Source organism: Trichomycterus rosablanca, chromosome 10 (genome assembly GCF_030014385.1).
Source record: "Trichomycterus rosablanca isolate fTriRos1 chromosome 10, fTriRos1.hap1, whole genome shotgun sequence".
In the NCBI taxonomy this organism is placed as follows: domain Eukaryota; kingdom Metazoa; phylum Chordata; class Actinopteri; order Siluriformes; family Trichomycteridae; genus Trichomycterus; species Trichomycterus rosablanca.
Genome location: NC_085997.1, coordinates 30577364 through 30598520, shown reverse-complemented (window position 1 = coordinate 30598520; position 21157 = coordinate 30577364). Strand labels below are relative to the sequence as shown.

Below are 21157 nucleotides of genomic sequence, written 5' to 3'. Positions count from 1 at the left end.
TCCTACACACATCCATGATCTCCTTTCCTTTCAAAAAATTACATCACATTTTTTGTAAAAAACAATAAATTACACAAATAATGTACACAAATGATAAATAAGGCAAAGTAACAGAAATTTTACATAAGAAATTTCATCCCTGGATGGTAAAAAAAAAACATTACCTTAAAAAACAACCATCTTTAAAAAAACAATAAAACCAGAACGGATTCAGTAACGTTGAATAGCACTTAAAACCACAAAGTTTAACAGAAGCAGTAAAACATATAATAAAAAAATAAATTACACCATTGCTCATTTATCCCATTACTCCTGCCTGGAAATATCTAACATACACTATATGGACAAAAGTATTGGAACACGCTTTCTAATGAATTAATTAATTGTGTTTCAGCCACAACAGTTGCTAACCGATCAAATAAATTAAGTTTAGGAAAGGTCCTTTCCTGTTAAAAGCTAGAAAAAAGTTTAAAGAAATTCCAGTGTCTTGAACAGAGCCCTGACCTCAACCCCACTGAACTGCTTTGGAATGCACTCGAACATCAATTGAGGCTTTTTTTGACCAGCATCAGTGTCCAGCCATACACATGCCTGAATGGGCACAAATTCCCACAGACATACTTAAAATTCTTGAGGAAAGCCTTCTCAGAAGAGTGGCTACTGTTATAACTGAAAAAAATCACATAGAGGTTGTGCATGTGTTTTCAAAATGTGATGTCCAACAAGCTCGTGGACAGGTGTCCAGATACTTTTGGCCAATAGGTGTATGAAAGACACAACACAAATCTACTCAGCTACGTACAACAAGGGGCACATTAAAGCAGCCAAATCACCCTCTGCATTGAAGTACCTGAAGGATACTCAAATGCACCAGGGTAAAACATGCCAAACTACTTTATGAAATCTGAAGAAACACAAGTGTCTTAAAGCTGAGTTGCTTAGTTAGCATTCAGTTTATTGTAATTGTTTTATTTCTCATGAAACTACTACTAATTCTCGTAAATGTCATCCCATAATAGTAGGCAAGGTAGCTAAGCAATATTTTGTTACATTTTTTTTGTTTTTCAGATTGATATTACTAGTAGTTTAGTACTCAAGTCTCTCTTGGCATCATGTGTTAACACACGGCTAGCAGGAGTCAGTGGTCTTTAAATTAACTTTCTAAATATTGTAGTTTACACTTGTTAAACCCCACTTCTCTTTTTGACAAAGAAATTTGCATGTCTTTGTGCTACATGGAAAAAAATGTGACCCACAAATTCAACCAATATTATAACAAGAATGCATTTGATAGAAGTTAATCGTTTGAAAAATAGGTTAGAATTCAAATACCAAATGTAGAATAAAAAAATATTAATATTTAATACATACTGATAAATCTAATGTAAGCCTGGTTTAACAAAATCAAAAAGGTAACAATGTTTTTATACTTTATTAACTATGGTAACAAAATGTTAATGCATTGTTATAAAACGGATAGTTCCGGTCCTAAAATCTGATTGGCTGAGCCGCGTTCGAAGCCGTTGTAAAATCCCCGATAAACGCACACCCAGGACCACCTCACATCATTCCATATTAATACGCCACTGAAAAGAAAAAGTGAATGTTATTTTTGCCCTCATGTTGCCTAGCAACACTGTTAATCGAACTACCTTGCGTCGCGGAAGAATGCTTTATTGTAAGTTTATACACAATAAATACATTTATGATTAAACATTGTTGTATTTATTGTATTTTATGTTGACCGCCGTTTTATAAAAGCAATAAGCCACTCGAGACCGTGCGTTACTGCTATGATTTTATCACGGGGAAAGAAGTTTTAGGCGTCATCCTAAAAACGTCATCCCCGTGATAAAATCACAGTGACGCACGGCCTCTCGTGGCTTATTGCTTTATTATCTACACCGATCAGCCATAACATTAAAACCACCTCCTTGTTTTTACTGACTGTAGTCCATCTGTTTCTCTGCATGCTTTGTTAGCCCCCTTTCATGATGTTCTTCAATGGTCAGGACCACCACAGGACCACTACAGAGCAGGTATTATTTGGGTGGTGGATCATTCTCAGCACTGCAGTGACACTGACACTGATATGAGTGGATCAGACACAGCAGCACTGATGGAGTTTTTAAACACCTCACCAAAAATATCCAGCCAACAGCGTCCTGTGACCCCTGATGAAGGTCTAGAAGATGACCAACTCAAACAGCAGCAATAGATGAGCAATCGTCTCTGACTTTACTTCTACAAGGTGGACCAACTACGTAGGAGTGTCTAATACAGTGGACAGTGAGTGGACATGGTATTTACAAAAACTCCAGCAGTGCTGCTGTGTCTGATCCACTCATACCAGCACAACACACACTAACACACCACCACCATGTCAGTGTCACTGCAGTGCTGAGAATAATCCACCACCAAATAATACCTGCTCTTTGGTTGTCCTGTGGGGGTCCTGACCACTGAAGAACAAAGTAAAAGCAGGTTAAAGAAGTATGTAGAGAAACAGATAGACTACAGTCTGTAATTGTAGAACTACAAAGTGCTCCTACATGGTAAGTAGAGCTAATAAAATGGACGGTGAGTGTAGAAACAAGGAGGTGGTTTTAATGTTATGGCTGATCAGTGTAGTTTTCCTTCAAGAAACGTGTTAATTGTACAAAATTAAACTGATTTTGATGATTAACTGATTTACTACGGCACTGACCTGCTTACTAAATATTGTGATTACAGAGATTCCTCATGGCTAGACATTGAGGATGAGTATTAAAGTTTGCATGTATTACATTTACAGTAATGAATACATTACTACAGACTCCTAAGTTACTTCGGATTTCTGATGTGCTTTATTCTGGAGCTTTACAAAGAATGCAAAGCTACAGAGTGGGTAATGTTCACTTTAAAAGCAAACTACTTTTACTAACAAATCACTGAGGGAAGCAGAATTAGTTAAATTAATTTGTGCTGATTTGAGGCTTGTTGTTTTTAAATGTCTTCATTTGCAGTTTGAGGCATTCTTCTTTGGAAAGGTTGGGTCACAGTATGTATGAACTACTTTTGTAACAAAGTAAATTGTCAAAATGAGGTATTAAAAAAAAACCCTGTTAAACTCCACATTTTATGTTGAAACTGGTTGAGTTTTCAGATAAACCAGCCCTGACACTATAGCCGTGCAGCATTTCAATAGCAGTCTTCCGATTAGAGCCCCGATTTAGGTTTTGTGCTGTGGGCACAAAATGACATGTTACAAATCCACTGCTTTGACTACATGCATCCAGAATAAAAACCATACATATAACTAATGTATTTACATTATATAATGACCTTTCACATAATTCTTTGTATCAATGAGGAAAAAATGCACCACAATGCAAACATCTAGTTAAAAGTTTAGGATTATTATTCTACCTCTGTTTTACACCACAGTTGATCACTCTTTGGTCACAGGTTAGTAAGATGAGTACACTTCTTTTGCTTGAGCACTAATACTTTTCCAGCTACAAAACGCTTTCATTTACATGTCCTTTACACACAGTTTTATAGTTCCGTTGTCTTTGTGTTGCTGGTTGTGATATGTATAATATTTACAATTGGTCTTCAAAAGTGAAAATTCAGTGTGCCAAAAGGTAATAATGGAAATATAGAATTAGAACTGGACAAAATGAAGAGCTAAAAGACTGTACCCTCTACATCCGGGAGCCGTGAATCTGGAAGAGCTGAAATGTTCAACAAAAAGACTGTAAGAACAAATATAACACCTACGATTTTCCAAAAAAATATTCATTCATTTAATTATTCATTGTCTGTTTTACCACCGTTTTATCCTGGTCAGGGTCATGGTGGGTCTGAATAGTTGGCCAAAAGGCAGGAGACACATGAACAGGCCGCCAGTCCACCACAGGGCAGACAACACACACACACACACTCGGGGCAATTTTAGTAGCTCCAATTGGCCTGACCGCACATCTTTGGACTTGTGGAAGGAAACGGAGCACCTGAGAGAAAACTATGTGTACACAGGGAGAACATATAACCTCCACACAGAAAAGACCCTAACCACCCAGCTGGGGAATCAAACCAAGGCCCTTCTTGCTGTTAGGTGACAGCGCTACCCACTGTGCCACCCCAAAACAATATTTTAAATATTAAATGAACAGTGATAAGAAGAAAAAGTGTCTCCAGATGGAGATGTGGGTGAAGATGACAGTGACATGTTATATATGACAGTTTATGTAGCTGAGACACTGTTGTGCATGAAGTGTCATCTGTGAACTAATCAGTATTATTTACAGATCATGAGTATGTCATGATCTCTAAGATACAGGTCATGTGTTTCGCATTGTGTTTAAATGTTTTTAATAGAGGCTGTCTAGGCTATTGCACTTTTAGCACTACTGATTGTAACAGCAGAGAAAGCTTTAGGTTTTCGTATCTAAACAGTTTATCATTAAAGCAATTATTATCAGTTCATGACCTAATATATACAATATTCTTATTTTAAATATTTTAGAACTGCAAATTCTGTATGTAGCTCTTATTTACTATTTATATGTATCCAGATTCTTGTTAAATAAAACCCCTTCTAACCCATTTTCCCAATAAAAAACTGTTGCAACCTGGGATTTTTAGTCATTTAGGTAGAAACTTCCACCACTGTATTTACAATATTGATGGTGTTGACCGGTTAGCAACTTTGAGTCATGGTGAGTTTGTAAAAGCTTTCATAGTGCAATGAAATGAAATACCCTGGCATCCTCTTACTACAGTGCAAAAATGAGGGAAACAGCTACATCCAGCATAAATACTACCTATCATTTGTCCTCACCTATTTCTGTGATCGGAACAATGTCACAAGTCTCCTAAACATTAAATCCACTCATTGAGGGTGGCATTTCTTTCTCTGTCATCCTCTTGCTCCTGCTCTTCCTTTTCACCCTCCTCTTCTGATGCCTTGATGTTTAATGGATGGTAGACAAGAAACACGACAAAATAAAAAGAAGAACCACAAGGACACAGGTGACAACAAATAAAAAGGAATGAACAACTTTTAATGAAAATTGTCAAATGTAAAATGTTCAGATGGATATTACGTTTTACGAAAGACCAAGTGATAAGTAATGGGAATGTACAGTGAAAAATGATATTCAAGGCCAGTAATCACAATTCTTTAGCATAGACACACACCTCCATTTGACATTATTGTTTCAGGCAATGTAGCTTTATAAACCAATCAGGTAATGTAAAGCAATAGAAAGTATAAAAATGTTTCCAACCTTAGTCTTGTGGTTCTGCTCAGGCCCCAAGCCCCCGCCAGATGTGTGCAGCTCTTTGGACACAACACAGAGGAACTCAGCCTGATCCTCTGTGCCATAGCTGTAAGAAGAGCCAATGTTCACCATCTGCAGTACCAAAGGATAAAGCAAGAGAAAGACAGGACAAAAGATTCAATTAAGACACGAGAGCAAGACCCAAAAGTTTCTGTCCTCAAACAGAGTTTGACTTAATTCTAGCTACTTGGAAACGCTGATCACATGCAAATCAGATTAATCATCTGATGTGCATAATTAATCATTTAAGCAACAAATGCAGTCTGAGACTACATTAAGCATGCGGGTGTCTCATAACTGGACTTTTTGGTGGGACATAAAAACACTGGGTGCGGGGGAAGACACATCAACTCAGCGTCAGTCCAACCCACAGTCCAGAGCAGTCCAGGCCGCTGCTTTCGGCAGGCGCGCACGCTGACCTGCTCAAACTTCCAGCCATCGGACATGGTGGAGACCATTTGCGTCAGCTCCTCCTCTTGACACTGCAGCACCCTGTATACATGCTTCGGAGGGACCTGCTGTAAAAAGGGACAGAGGAAAGAAAAAAGAAAAAGAGGACGGTAAGCTGTAGGGTGGACAAACAGAAGCAGTAGTATGTTTGTACATTAAACATTAAAAAAGACAAGCAGTAAAAAATGATTGTAAACTAAAACTAGTTGGGAAGGAGGGCTTGGGTAATTATATGTGTACTGGAAAAGTCAGGAGAAAGTTGTTATGGACTTGCTAAAAGGTGGGTGGATAAAAAATCTAATAAGGTTGGGACCAAACACCCTTAAAGAAACACCAGTGCTAAAACAGGCTGCATTCCACACTGCACCCTACCACATTAAATAGTATGTCTGATTATTGCAGTAATTAGTACAAAAGCATGTAGGAATTAAAGTTAGACACAGCCAGGTAATCACTAGTGCTGTGTAAACAATGATGCCTGTCAGCATCATGGACGCAGGGTCTTTTGGTTTGTTTGTTTGTTAGGATTTTAACTTCATGTTCTACACTCTTTGATTACATTCATGACAGAAACGGTAGTCACTCACCACACAAGACCCATCAGTTCACAAGATTATATCGAACACAGTCATGGACAATTGTGTATCTCCAATTTACCTCACTTGCACGTCTTTGGACTGTGGAAGGAAACCGGAGCACCCGGAGGAAACCCACTCACACATGGGGAGAACATGCAAACTCCACACAGAAAGGACCCGGACCACCCCACCTGGGGATCAAACCCAGGACCTTCTTGCTGTGAGGCGACAGTGCTACGCACTTAGCCACCGTGCCGCCCGAAGGGTCTTATGGCAATAAAAAACTGATAACATCAGTTAACTGTAAAATGATGTCTCGTGTGGATTTAATATTAAATGCAGCATAAAAATAATATTTAAAAAATTATATCAGGCATGTATATGCACTTGGGTAAGAACGCTAACCTCCTCTTTTCACACACGAGCTATATCAGACTGTGTTTCTGTCTGATGATGTGGTTACTAAAGATGGATTCATTTTTTGATTATAGTAACACATTTTTAAAATTTCAAAATCCATTAGCCCAAAAAAAGTTAGATATTGCTATTTTACACCGGATTCAAATGTCAAATCTTTGATTGCATCACCATTTATGAGGAGTTGGAGATCATATTCCCTTGTGATATGGTATTTCACCCCTTTCCACTTTAATAATCAGTAAATAACCAAAAATGATACAATGGGCCACTCAGATGGTGCAGCGGTAAAATACACTAGCACACCAGAGCTGGGATTTTGAATACATCGTATCGAATCTCAGCTCTGCCATCCGGCTGGGCGGCTATATGGACAACGTTTGGCTGTTGTTTATACAGGGTTAGGGAGCCAGATAGGGACCTCATAACTGATGCAATTACGACCTCTGCTGGCTGGTTGATGGCGTCTGCACAGAGTAGAGAAATAATGCTGATCAGGGTGTGGCTCTCTGTGCACTGGGCTGATTCACATATGAACTCAGCTGGTGCAGGTGAAAGAATGCACTCGGCTACTGCTCACGTGTCGGAGGGGATGTGTGTCAGTTCACTCTCCTCAATCAGGGGTGGGGGTCAGCACCAGTAAAGAGGAAGCATAATGCAATTGGGTAAAAATTGGACACGCTAAAAATCGGGAAAAAAGGGGAGAAAATGCATTAATAAAAAATTATAAAAAAGATGATTTTCCCTACTTTTGGCACATGGGGAAACGACACGATTCCTGTTTCATGTTGTCCAAATAATTGTAATTATCCTTGTTTTTTTATGCTTATTTATGCTTGCTGGTTTTCTCCATGCACACGTCATCCACTGCCTCTACTTACCATGTCTTTGGTATAATGAAGACTTTACAATGCTGTTAATCCCTAACCTTTTTGACTATAATTGGTAGGTGTTAAAATATGATGGACATACGTTTTGACAATGACAAAACCATTGTGCCAAATCAGACTTTTTAGGTTTTACAGGGTAACTTGCAATAGCGCAAAAAGTCACATACTGCAGCTTTAAATAATAGTCTCCTAGTGGTTCCCAGGTTCAGACTGAACACCGATCTTTCAGTGTTGCTGCCCCTTCGCTTTGGAACTCTCTTCCATCCTCGCTACGTTCTACTACTTCTCTATCTAAATTTAAAACTTTACTAAAAACCCATCTCTTTTCTCTGCACTTTTCCCCTTCCTCCCCTGCTAGTTCGGTGTGATTGTTATTTTTGTATGTAAAGCGACCTTGGGTTTTGTGAAAGGCGCTATAAAAGTGTAACTTATTATTATTATTATTAATAGGGTTACATTAGAGCACGAATGATGGCTTATTACCTGAGAAGCTTTGCAGTCTCGTTCTAGAATCCTCTCTTTAATTAATTTAATCAGTGGAGTGATGTTGTAAAACTCTGCCTCCTCCAAGACACCTGAAATTATAGACTTGTCACCATATATAAGAATAAAAGAAAACACTGTTCACTGATTATGTTGGGGTTAGGAGATTTGAGAAAACACACCTTCCTCTGCCAGTTCCTTGTTATAAACCAGTTTCCCATGTCGAAGGTAGTTGAGAATAGGGCCAAAATATGTGGGGTCTCTGTCAATTACGTAGGCACCGGTTTCATCCTGCACACATAGATTTAGTCAAGATCTTGGCTTAGATTTAGTCTGGTAAATAACATATTTGTATCCACATATTTACTGTTTATATATTTACAAAACCATGGACAAATGCTCAGTACCCGTGACAGAGAATATAAAAAGTGAGTTAGAGAAAAAATAAGCATGAAGAAAGACTTTAAATGGAGGTCACATCAGCACAGTCACTGTCATTGTCTCACATGGCAGAATGGCTACTCCCTGCAGTAAATTAACCTTAAGAGCTCTGCAGGGAACCTTTTCTTAGCTAAGGGATAAGGCTGTTCTTTACATCACACCCTGCAGAGAACATTACACCAGCCACCTGTACGCATGACCACATTAAAGAAAAAAAGAGAGAGAAGTGAAATACAAATGGAACAAATGCTAACAGAGTGCGGAGAAAAAAGAGCTTGTAGCTATATAGCCAGACAGATGGGCAAAGTGGTCTGGCATCACAAAAGACCAGATGTTTACTGGCATAGATCATGAGAAGCTCCATTTTCAGAGAGGACCCCGTCTATAAATCTACATTATGTGCAGTTGGTGGGGCTGGGATGCCACTTGGGCATCGCCAGTCCCTGCTGGTTTTAAGGGTTTCCTATCATTCCCTTTTTTAGAGAGCTGGGTTGTTACAGATGGGCGGAGCAGTCTGTCATATTGTGACAACCAGTTCTCATTTTTACGCTGTGCCTGTTCTATCCAATTTCTCTGTTGTAGGCTGTGAATGCTTTTGTATCTTCCATTTGTTACTTTGTTTCCATTATTTGGTCACCTTATTTATTTGTTAGTTTTTTTGTTAGTGTTTATTTATATGCATTTTTCTTCCCATTTTCCCTGTGATTTAGAGCACTCAATTTGTCTTCCTCTGCTGGGGGATACCCGATTGCATCCGAGGAGAGCACGTTGCTGTACACGCCTCTTCCGACACGTGCACAGCCCCCCTCTCCTCGCCCCTGCATTCTGCACAGGCGTCTCTTCCGCCAATCAGGGTCCTTACACAGCATATGAAGACCAACCTACCCACACATAGTCTGGCCCCCACCCTGCAGATACGGTGGCCAATTAGTATCTGCCAATTATGCCCGCCAGATGATGTCCAGTCGACCGGTGGCAACGTTGAGTTTTGAACCAAAAAGTTCAGAATATCGGTGCTAGCGGAATATCCCGCTGTGCCACCTGGGCGCCCTTTTATTAGTGTTTTTTTTATAACCAGAGTTTTGCTCTACCTTGGTCAAGCATCTGCACTTGGGTTCTTTTTCTTAATTTGCGGGGCTTCAACTCAAGCTGGTGCAACCAACCCCGTTACGAGCGTCCCAGAACATTCTGACTCTATACTGACTTAAAACTGCTTCAGTTTGTTATTTGAATCCGTTAAAGTTCTGTCAGTCATTATTTAAATCATTAGTGCAAAGAGTTTTTATGCTTTATTGTATATTACAGTCATGGTGAGCCTTAAATCAGCAGTCTGAGCTCTCGTGTGTAGAGATCTATACTTTTGCTATCAGTTCAAATAAAGCATCAGCTCTTGAAAATGAATTTAAATGACATTTTAAACTGACAGCATAAATCTAAAAATGACTAATTTGCTGATTAATCTTTGACATCTTTACTTGTAACCTTATCAAAGAAGAAAAAATGGCTTCATGTCAAACAGTGAACTGCAAACAATAAGTAAAAGAAACACACCCACACATGCAAGCCCATCCAAACTGTCCAAACTTTGCTTAAGTTGTTTAAATATTCTAAAATCAATATTAGCTTCTCACTATCCCTTATCTGCTTATATTGTATAAGTACATATAGTCTTTCTACAGTAACCAAAACTGGCTTTAAAAAGCCCCACAACTTAATTATTGTCAATTATTGTCAACTAACTTAGTCTACATACTTAGCCTTGCAATAAAGCATTGTTATTGCATTAGTGGAAGCCTTACAGTAAATAATATGAGTAATTCATTGACTGACCCCCTCTGTGTTAACAGTTATCTGTTCTATTTAGGGATGTAACGATACACTCTACCCACAATGCAATACGATTCACGATACTGGGTTCACGATTTGATTTTTCCCCCATTTTTTTAAACAAAATGAAATTGAAGGCAAATTATGACGTTTCCTTTTATTATTTCTCTTAAAAAAATAAAATAAAATACTGTATTTGTGCTTATCTTTTATTTATCTAAATAATTAATGTCCTTTTATTTCTGAGGTAGGTACAAACTATGCCAAATAATGCTTATTGTGTAAAATTTTAAAACAAATCCAACATTATATAAATAAATGAATAATACAAATAGAGAAAGTATCCTCACATAAATACATTTGGCTGGAAAATCCCTCTACCTGGCAACTTTGTCAAGTGTCGTCAACCAGGCGAGGTGAATAGTGCCAGTGCCCTCTGCTGTTTAAAGTGAATATTGATGCATCTTAAATTAATAACCGATTCGAATCGTGGCACATGATTTTTAACTGTCTTGTGGTGCATCGTTACATCCATAGTTCTATTTACTAAAACATTGGTTCTTGTTAGTTCAAAACTTACTTAGTAACTTAGTATTGCTTGTTAGTTCAAAACTTACCCTGATCAAAAAACATCATCCTAGTACCACAATTACATTATCTTACGTAAACACAACGCACATACACCTCATACATAATTGCACATTTTATACTTAGACTCTACATATTTTGTATTATTATTATTATACATACCAAACTATACATACCACACAGTAGCAGCATGTGAGAGGAGTGGGTTGAGCCTGTTAAGCATTGTGGTCATGGTTCCTTCTTCCTGGTATACGTAAATTCCAAACCTAAATACATTGACATATTGTCTTATAGATGTTTATAGATGTTAGACTTTTGTAGGAAATTTGCTTTTTTTCTGCCAATAGTAGTACATAATGGAAAATATGTCTTCAGAAACTGACCTAACCCTAGCATGGAAACTAGCATCACAGACACACCCTTGCCACTGCTCACAGGACATCTCACTGCTGTGAGTCAATGTATTGCATTTAAGCTACTTTAAACTGTATTTAGGCAAGACACGTGCTGACTAAACAACAAGCACAATCTGAGAAGCAAGGGAGTACCTGTGTAAGTCCTCCACTGAATTAAAATATGTTCACATACCAGTGTGACACACAAACACCTTAAAAAACTCAAGTGCCTGCGTCCTATTCTGTATTCTAACCTTGGGGTGAAGTCATAGAAGACTAGCACACTAGAAGTGAACCAATTTATCCTATGCTAATATTCCCCACAGCTTACGTACACGGAAACAAGTCCCTTTAGCAAACTGCCTGCCTCCCATAGGAACTACCTGGTAGGCAAACAAAGGGCTTGTTTATATCAACATGTTCGGCTGATTCATCACTTGTTGAATTGCCTTTCTGTACGTTTGTCATTTTTAAATCCCAAACATGTAAAATCATTTGAGTTTAGTTCTGAACTCCAGTCACTCATCTGCTACATAAAAGCCAGAGTAACCAAGACAAAGTACTTTTTTAAGAATTGTACTGAAGGTCAGCTCCACTCACTCCCATCTTACATCATTTGCATATTTAAAACAGTTTCTGCTTCTTTTCATACAAAATCATCCAGAAGCAAGTTTTAAGCATCTACAGGTGTCTCACATGAACTGTACAGGTACAGTGGATTCTTACTCATGACAGGCCAACCAATGGCCATTGGGATACCAAACATAAATTAAGGTAATATCTATCAGTAGGGATGTAACGATGCACCACAAGACAGTTAAAAATTGGTGCACATGTGGTACGATTCGAATCGGTTATTTAAGATGAATGGATATTCACTTTAAACAGCAGAGGGTACTGGCGCTATTCACCTCGCCTGGTTGACGGCACTTCACAAAGTTGCCAGGTAGGGGGATTTTCCAGCCAAATTTATTTATGTGAGGATACTTTCTTTATTAGTATTATTCATTAATTTATATAATGTTGGATTTGTTTTAAAATTTCATTTAAGTTTTTTTACACAATAAGCATTATTTGTACCTACCTCAGAAATAAAAGGACATTCATTATTTAGATAAATAAAAGATAAGCACAAATACAGTATTTTATTTTTTTTAAAGAGAAATAATAAAAGAAAACTTTGTCATAATTTGTCTTTAATTTTATTTTGTTTTTAAAAAATCGTATCGTGAACCCAGTATCGTGAATCGTATCGCATCGTGGGTAGAGTGTATCGTTACATCCCTATCTATCAGAGCAGTGCCTTCGTATTGACAAATTTGAATATGCCTTTGTTTTGATCAGTCATAAATGTTCAGTCATAATTATTTACAATGACCACAATTAATGTTCAGATTTAACAACACTACATTCATACTACACCACATGCAAAACAATTTACCTAAATATTAGCCCTAATTTTGGCCCATGTATTTCCCTGGGTATGAATCATGCAATTCGCAGGGCATGGCATATCCCAGCTTGCTTAATCCCACCTAGACAAAATTTGGTAGCCGGTTCACTTAGTGGTATGTTTTCGGGAGAAAGGAAACCAGAGTATCCAGAGAAAATCCAGGTGGACACAGGAAGAACATCCTCACAGGCACACTTGGACAAGAGTTGGACATGTTGGTACTTGGTGTAAAGGAAGTACTTTCCCCTGGCACCCAGTCAATGGATCCAACCCTATTACCCTGAAGCAGGGGTTATTACACAGCTATCTACTTTTTTGCCAATACATTCTACATTTTGAAGTAGGAACTATGAAAATGAAATATTTCTGCTTATTAAATAAAAAATGTAAGATTTTTACTTGTAGACTTGATGTTACATAAGTTCTAGTGAAATGCACAGTAACCACAAATCCAAAACACCTACGTGAACACAACAACTGGAGAAGAAAGAGAAAAAGAGAAAACATTTCTTGAAGATTTCAGGAAAAAAACAAAACCCAGAATAGAACTGAGAAGGCTGAACTGATATTTTTGGATGGAGATTTGGCAGCCTGCAATGTGCCATGCCTGTAATCTTATTCCATGAGTAATACACAGCCTGCAAGAGTGCATCTGACAGGGCAAGGAGAAGCTTTGTCCTTACTACATTACAACAGGGCTTCTAAAATAATAAACCAATTTGACATATGGGTCTTAAGAGAATTATGTTTTTTGTTTATGGTGCTTCAGGCAAATAGGCCACTCTGTATGGAGAGAGTACCTTGCATTATCAAAGAGTATAGCAATGGATGCTCTCTCAAAATGCCTAAATGTGTATAAATATAGAATGGGATGGGAAAGAAGAGAAATTACCGAATGGTAGACAGTGTAAAAATGGTGGGCATTCTTCCTAACCCTAGTTAAAGACAAAAGATTTTACTGAAGAAACTGGGCACAAGGTCAGGTGCGTGGAATGACGTTTAACATTACATTTAAAAGGCAAATTTTTTTTATTCCATTCTTTCTCTCTCCCTCTCTCTATCTACCTATCTATTACACACACACAAACACAAACACAAACAGACAGACAAAATTAAGGACACACTAATGTAGTAGTGCTTGAGTGGCCCAATGGTCTGTCACACCAGCCCACCACCCGGGTTCAAAACTCAGTGATGCTATCGCCCGGCCGGCCATGTACGCAGACATGACTGGCTATGTCTTGTGGGGATCACCTGCCTTGCACCCAATGTTTCCCTGTAGAATCACACCCACTGTAAACCTGACCAGGATAAAGCGGTTGATGACAATGGAATGGAAATAGAACTAAAGTAGTACTAAATATCTCTAGCAGGGCATCTACACTATATGGCCAGTGGGCTTGATGGACATCCGATTCCAAAACCATGGCAAGGCATTAATATGGAATTATCCACCACCCCTTATGTGGCCCCATAACAGCCTCTTTTCTTCTGTGTGTTTTTCCACAAAATTTTGGAAAATGCTGCTCAGGTGGCGTAGCGGTAAAATACGCTAGCACACCAGAGCTGGGATTTTGAATACATCGTATCGAATCTCAGCTCTGCCATCCGGCTGGGCGGCTATATGAACAATGTTTGGCTGTTGTTCATACAGGGTTAGGAAGCCAGATAGGGACCTCATAACTGATGTAATTACGACCTTGGCTGGCTGGTTGATGGCATCTGTACAGAGTAGAGGAATAATGCTGATCAGGGTGTGGCTCTCCGTGCACAGGGCTGATTCGCATATGAACTTGAAAAAATGGGCTACTGATCACGTATCAGAGGGGACATGTGTCAGTTTGCGCTCCTCAATCAGGGGCAGGGGTCAGCACCAGTAGAGAGGAAGCATAACGCAATTGGGTAAAAATTGGACACGTTAAAAATCGGGAGAAAAAGGGAGAAAATGCGTTTTTTTTTTTTAATTGGAAAATGTCTGTGGAAATTTTTGTGCCATTAAGTCAAAAGGTGTTCAACAGGGTTGAAGTCAGGGCTCTGTGCAGGCTGCTAGAGTTGTTCTAGACCAAACTTATCATGTCTTTATAGGTCCACATATTTTTATAGGCTTATACAGTGTATCACAAAAGTGAGTACACCCCTCACATTTCTGCAAATATTTTATTATATCTTTTCATGGGACAACACTATAGACATGAAACTTGGATAGTCAGTGTACAACTTGTATAGCAGTGTAGATTTACTGTCTTCTGAAAATAACTCAACACACAGCCATTAATGTCTAAATGGCTGGCAACATAAGTGAGTACACCCCACAGTGAACATGTCCAAATTGTGCTTAAAGTGTCAATATTTTGTGTGACCACCATTATTATCCAGCACTGCCTTAACCCTCCTGGGCATGGAATTCACCAGAGCTGCACAGGTTGCTACTGGAATCCTCTTCCACTCCTCCATGATGACATCACGGAGCTGGTGGATGTTAGACACCTTGAACTCCTCCACCTTCCACTTGAGGATGCGCCACAGGTGCTCAATTGGGTTTAGTCCATCACCTTTACCTTCAGCTTCCTCAGCAAGGCAGTTGTCATCTTGGAGGTTGTGTTTGGGGTCGTTATCCTGTTGGAAAACTGCCATGAGGCCCAGTTTTCGAAGGGAGGGGATCATGCTCTGTTTCAGAATGTCACAGTACATGTTGGAATTCATGTTTCCCTCAATGAACTGCAGCTCCCCAGTGCCAGCAACACTCATGCAGCCCAAGACCATGATGCTACCACCACCATGCTTGACTGTAGGCAAGATACAGTTGTCTTGGTACTTCTCACCAGGGCGCCGCCACACATGCTGGACACCATCTGAGCCAAACAAGTTTATCTTGGTCTCGTCAGACCACAGGGCATTCCAGTAATCCATGTTCTTGGACTGCTTGTCTTCAGCAAACTGTTTGCGGGCTTTCTTGTGCGTCAGCTTCCTTCTGGGATGACGACCATGCAGACCGAGTTGATGCAGTGTGCGGCGTATGGTCTGAGCACTGACAGGCTGACCTCCCACGTCTTCAACCTCTGCAGCAATGCTGGCAGCACTCATGTGTCTATTTTTTAAAGCCAACCTCTGGATATGACGCCGAACACGTGGACTCGACTTCTTTGGTCGACCCTGGCGAAGCCTGTTCCGAGTGGAACCTGTCCTGGAAAACCGCTGTATGACCTTGGCCACCATGCTGTAGCTCAGTTTCAGGGTGTTAGAAATCTTCTTATAGCCCAGGCCATCTTTGTGGAGAGCAACAATTCTATTTCTCACATCCTCAGAGAGTTCTTTGCCATGAGGTGCCATGTTGAATATCCAGTGGCCAGTATGAGAGAATTGTACCCAAAACACCAAATTTAACAGCCCTGCTCCCCATTTACACCTGGGACCTTGACACATGACACCAGGGAGGGACAACGACACATTTGGGCACAATTTGGACATGTTCACTGTGGGGTGTACTCACTTATGTTGCCAGCTATTTAGACATTAATGGCTGTGTGTTGAGTTATTTTCAGAAGACAGTAAATCTACACTGCTATACAAGCTGTACACTGACTACTCTAAGTTATATCCAAGTTTCATGTCTATAGTGTTGTCCCATGAAAAGATATAATGAAATATTTGCAGAAATGTGAGGGGTGTACTCACTTTTGTGATACACTGTATATGCTAAAATGGGTTGCTGTTGCTACAACGTTGGATATTAAGGGAGGCAGGGGTGCAAGACACCTGCAGATGTAGAAAGCCACAAATATCTAAATCAGTAAATGTGAGGCGTATCCCCTCAGGTAACTGTGTTTGACAAGGTCACATGGGTACACTGACTGATTGAAATGTTGTCTGGCTGCCTTAAATTACCCCTAGGTGTAACTGAGGGACATGTGGTGCCATGTGATGTATTGCCACCTTGTCCAGGATGTATTTATGCTTTCTGCTCAATGCTTTATGGAGGCAAGGTAAAGTAAGTGAGTGCTCTACCATAACAACATGGGCCGTTGGATCCTAGCGCTCCGTTATTATCTGTGAGTTTTCTATTGGTGACCTTCGTGTACCTGGGCTTGTTGGGTTTTGTCTAACATATTAGAACATGCAGGAGGTGGTGTGGCTCCTTTAAGCTGGAGCATGCGGAGTGCAATGTCCCCCGCTCCTACTGAGGCACAGGACTATCTGTTCTATTGCTGCAGATTCTGATTCAATCATTTTGAGTTTCTGTTATTTTGACCACTTATTAATTTAGTTATTATCTTAATTAAGTATCCTGAAATTGGGTTACTTTCTTACAACCTCGCAGGTGCTGGGCTCCACCTTGCACATCTCTCCCGCCCTATTTATTTATTTATTTATTATTTATTTATTAGGATTTTAACATAATGTTTTACACATTGGTTACATTCATGACAGGACAGGTAGTTTATCACTACACAAGATTAATCGGTTCACAAGTTTAATGTCAAACACAGTTATGGACAATTTTGTATCTCCAATTCAACTCACCTGCATGTCTTTGGACTGTGGGAGGAAACCTACTCAGACGGGGGAGGACATGCAAACTCAACACAGAAATGACCCGGACCACCCCACTTTGGGATCGAACCAAGGACCTTCTTGCTGTGAGGCTACAGTGCTACCCACTGAGCCATCATTTATATTATGTTTTATGCTGCCACATTGATACTTGGGAGATTATTACTTAGGACTATCAGGACAAGGACAAACCGGCTCAGAAATAGCTTTTTTCCCACCGCAGTACGAACCTTGAATACCTCTATTTAAGGTGTTTTCAAACACATGGGACTGTGCAATTTCACTATACACAAGGGACTGTGCAATTTTCAGGTTATATCGTTTTACAAATAGGGCAATGTGCAATTTCCACCAACTATTAACATAAGTGCTTTTTGTGTTCTTGTTGTTATTATAAATGACAACAGGTTTGTGTTCTATTGTATTGCTGTCTTTGTAAATTCTGTAAATTTTGGTAATTTTTGTAAATTCTAGTTCTGTAAAATTTAGTAATTTTTGTAAATTCTAGTTTTTTAAATGTATTGTTTATAACACTAGAGAGTATTGCACCTTAATTTCGTTATACCTGGTATTTACATTTTACATTTTCAGCATTTAGCAGACGCTTTTATCCAAAGCGACTTACACGATGAGCAATTGAGGGTTAAGGGCCTTGCTCAGGGACCCAACAGTGGCAACTTGGTGGTGGCGGGGCTTGAACCGGCACTCTTCTGATTACTAGTCCAGTACCTTGACCACTGAGCTATCACTGGCCCATGGTATAATGACAATAAAGATATCCTGATTCTATTCTGACTTGAGAATATCTCCCTGGCATGAGGCAGGCACAGTCTTGCTTGTGTTCTCCTAAATCATTTTCAGCAGTGAAATATTGCTGAGGACTGGATTACTGTAGGGACTGTTTTAGGGGGGTGCAGGTGTTAGGACAAACACCCTCTAGTTTACCCCTGAGACAATAACAGTGAATGGTAGGCCCTCGATTGGACGGCGGGAGAGACTGTATGCATCAGAGCAACCACTGGAGGGGTTAATGGTTTGGGATGATGCATAAGCTTTGCAGTCCCTCCATCAACGGCTGCATGAATGTGACATTGGTCGTGTCTTACCGTGTCAGAATGGAGGTCCTGCTGTTGGCACAGGCGGTACAGGAAGGACGTTTGTTCCTTGAGGAGGGTCTGGCGCGTCGTTAGGAACACGGTACCACCGACATTGAGTCGAACCCATTTCCCGTTAGGTCCTCCGGCTGTCGTGGGCATTGCGGTTCCGTTCCGAGTCGCGCTGCTCTCTGTAGTGCTCACATCAATGGCAGATGTCCCTGTCGATGTTCCTTCACTGTCCTTGTTTTTATTTTTGTTGTTGTTGTTATTGTTGTTTCTGTTGCTGTGTGCAGAACAGGCTGAGCTTTCATTTACATCCCAGAGCGCTGCTTTCTCCTTCTCCTTCGTTTCCATTATAAAATAAATAACTGATATGTTTATTATTTATTTAATTCAACAGATACCTCCTAAACCGCCTCGATCCTCCTCTGGATCTGACTGACTGTAGTGGAGCTGCCCACTGATTTAAGCTGGCTGGGCTTCGGCAGGGTTGCCAGATTGAGTAAACTCATGCCTACTTAGTTAAAGCGCATGTTTCAAAAACGGTAAGTCTGTTGCTAGTATTTTCCTCCAGTCTTTAAAAAATATTCCCTTCCTCTCCCTCTATATCTTAAGCCACTCAGGGCATGTGCAATACCCCACTACTACCTCACTGCTGTTTTTAAACAATCTACTGTACTTTTTATAACTATAGTCTTTATTCTTTATATTTAAGATTCGTATACATACCATACCTGTCAAGTCTCCCGTTTTGGCCGGGAAACTACCGTATTTTACCCCTCTTTCCCGCCGTCCTCCCGTATTAGTATTTTCCCGTAAATTTCCCGTATTATATTATAATTAGTGATGGGTCGGTCGCGAACATCGGCTCTAAGAGTCGGCTCTTTAAAGTGAACGACTCTCTCCTGATCGGGAGCCGATTCGTTGTTTTTTTTCGGGGGTTTTTTTCTGGTAAAGCCGCACATGATTGGTCAAGATGCGTAGCGGTGTGCACACGAACAGGAGAGAGAGAGAGAGAGAGAGAGAGAGAGAGAGAGAGAACGAGAAAACTTGATAAAGTTTGACATTGCGCTTTACATACGCAGACATTACACGCTGGAAAGGTGAGGAACATGAGTGAGAGGAAACAGTAAAGTTTGGACACGATGAGCCCCTTTTACAGACCCACATCTTATACATGTGATGGCACATAGACTGTGTAATGTAGCAACATCTGTCCCCTCAAAGAGAATCTTTTCAAAAAAACAGGGCAGATGAAAACAGAAGGAGAAACAGGATCTTCGCTAAAGACTTACAAATACCTGGATGCTGCTTTTTTTTTTTTTTGTTGCACATTTTCATTTATACTTTGTTGAGTGATGCTTTGTTGATGTGTTCTTTTACTCTAGATGCAAATGTACAAATAATATACACAATCAGACCTTTTTGTTTAATTGAGATGGGTCTTTGTTTTTGTATTTTATCATTTATTGTTGTAGCACTCTTCCATGTTGAGTATATAAATAAAACAATTTAAATAATAAACATTTGATACAATGTTTTTACATTAGTAATTAATTTTACATGTAATTTGGTAATAAATTAATTTAAGGAACAAAAAAATCTAAGGAGCCACTTGGGAGCCGAAAGAGCCGGCTCTTTTCAGTGAGCCGAGCCAAAAGAACCGGCTCTCTAAAAAGAGCCGGAATTCCCATCACTAATTATAATTTTAAAAAACATTCCTGTGCCTCTCCAAACTGAAATGTCACTAACCTCGTGAGAACTGCCACCCAGGCTGCTGCAAGTGGCAGTTCTCACGAGGTTAGTGCGGACAGCGGGAACAAACCTGGAACAGGGAGAGATGGATGGATGCAAGGAGAGAGAGGGCATTCCTGCCAAAAAAGTAAAGACTGCATGTAAATATCTAGAGAAATGGGACATCGAATTTACCTTTCTAAAGAGGAGCAGGATGGGGCAGAGTTATGCATTCTGTAAGGTTTGTAACTGTGTTTTCATTTAGGCTGTATTATAAGAATTACATATGTAGGAATGTCCACAGCATTTCAGTGTCAACAAAGGTAGGCCTATCAGATTCTGATCATCTAATTGTAGTATGTAAGTGGTTCACAGGTGGTTATTTTAGATTTCTTGTAAACCTGTCTTAAAATGTAAGGGATACTGAACCTCGGTTGGGCTGGTGGGACGGCTCGAAGCGTGCGGGGGAAAATTTCCCTTATTTTTAAATCCAAAACTTGACAGGTATGATACATACGTACATGTGTGTGTGTTGTGTATTTGTATATAATTTTTTTGCTTCTATTCTTACTTATTGTATGTGTAAGCACCGTTGGATTGCTACTCAATTTCGTTGTACACTGTGCAAAGACAATAAAGGCATCTTATCTTATCTTATCTATTATCTCTATCTACCTATCTATTAAACACACACAAACAGACAGACAAAATTAAGGACGCACTAATGTCTTAGTGCTTGAGTGGCCCAGTGGTCTGTCACACCAGCTCACCACCCAGGTTCAAAACTCTGGGCCTTGTGCAAAAATTCCTCTTGCTCTCAAACCAAAGTCTCATTAATAGGAAAGCTGATGTAACAGTGTTAAACATGTCTGTGTCCCAGCTTTTCTGAATGTGTTGCAGGCATCAATTTGTTAATATTTACAAAA

General features: G+C 39.7%; 1 protein-coding gene across 5 annotated transcripts; it reads right to left on the bottom strand.

Annotated features, from left to right (window-relative positions):
- Positions 1 to 3410: 3410 nt before the first annotated feature.
- Positions 3411 to 18951, bottom strand: kctd17 (potassium channel tetramerization domain containing 17). Of its 5 annotated transcripts, none has more exons than XM_063003133.1 (7): positions 18507 to 18951; positions 8328 to 8436; positions 8146 to 8237; positions 5747 to 5845; positions 5274 to 5399; positions 4826 to 4950; positions 3634 to 3716 (listed from the first exon to the last, which is right to left on the bottom strand). In XM_063003133.1, the coding sequence occupies exons 1-6, from the start codon at positions 18849 to 18851 to the stop codon at positions 4867 to 4869; spliced, it is 855 nt and encodes a 284-aa protein (XP_062859203.1). In that variant the 5' UTR covers positions 18852 to 18951; the 3' UTR covers positions 3634 to 3716; positions 4826 to 4866. The 5 variants fall into 5 exon arrangements, with proteins under 5 accessions (XP_062859207.1, XP_062859206.1, XP_062859203.1 ...); XM_063003135.1 differs by having other exon boundaries at positions 5274 to 5362; XM_063003134.1 differs by having other exon boundaries at positions 5747 to 5842.
- Between the last annotated feature and the right edge of the window lie 2206 nt (positions 18952 to 21157).

Excerpts from the sequence above, each read along its gene's own strand:
- kctd17 (XM_063003133.1), bottom strand. The coding sequence starts at position 18,851 with ATGGAAACGAAGGAGAAGGAGAAAGCAGCGCTCTGGGATGTAAATGAA. Across the intron at positions 8,238-8,327 it reads CAAGGAACTGGCAGAGGAAG|GTGTCTTGGAGGAGGCAGAG; the intron begins GTGTGTTTTCTC and ends CTATAATTTCAG. Across the intron at positions 4,951-5,273 it reads AGCAGAACCACAAGACTAAG|GCATCAGAAGAGGAGGGTGA; the intron begins GTTGGAAACATT and ends TTAAACATCAAG.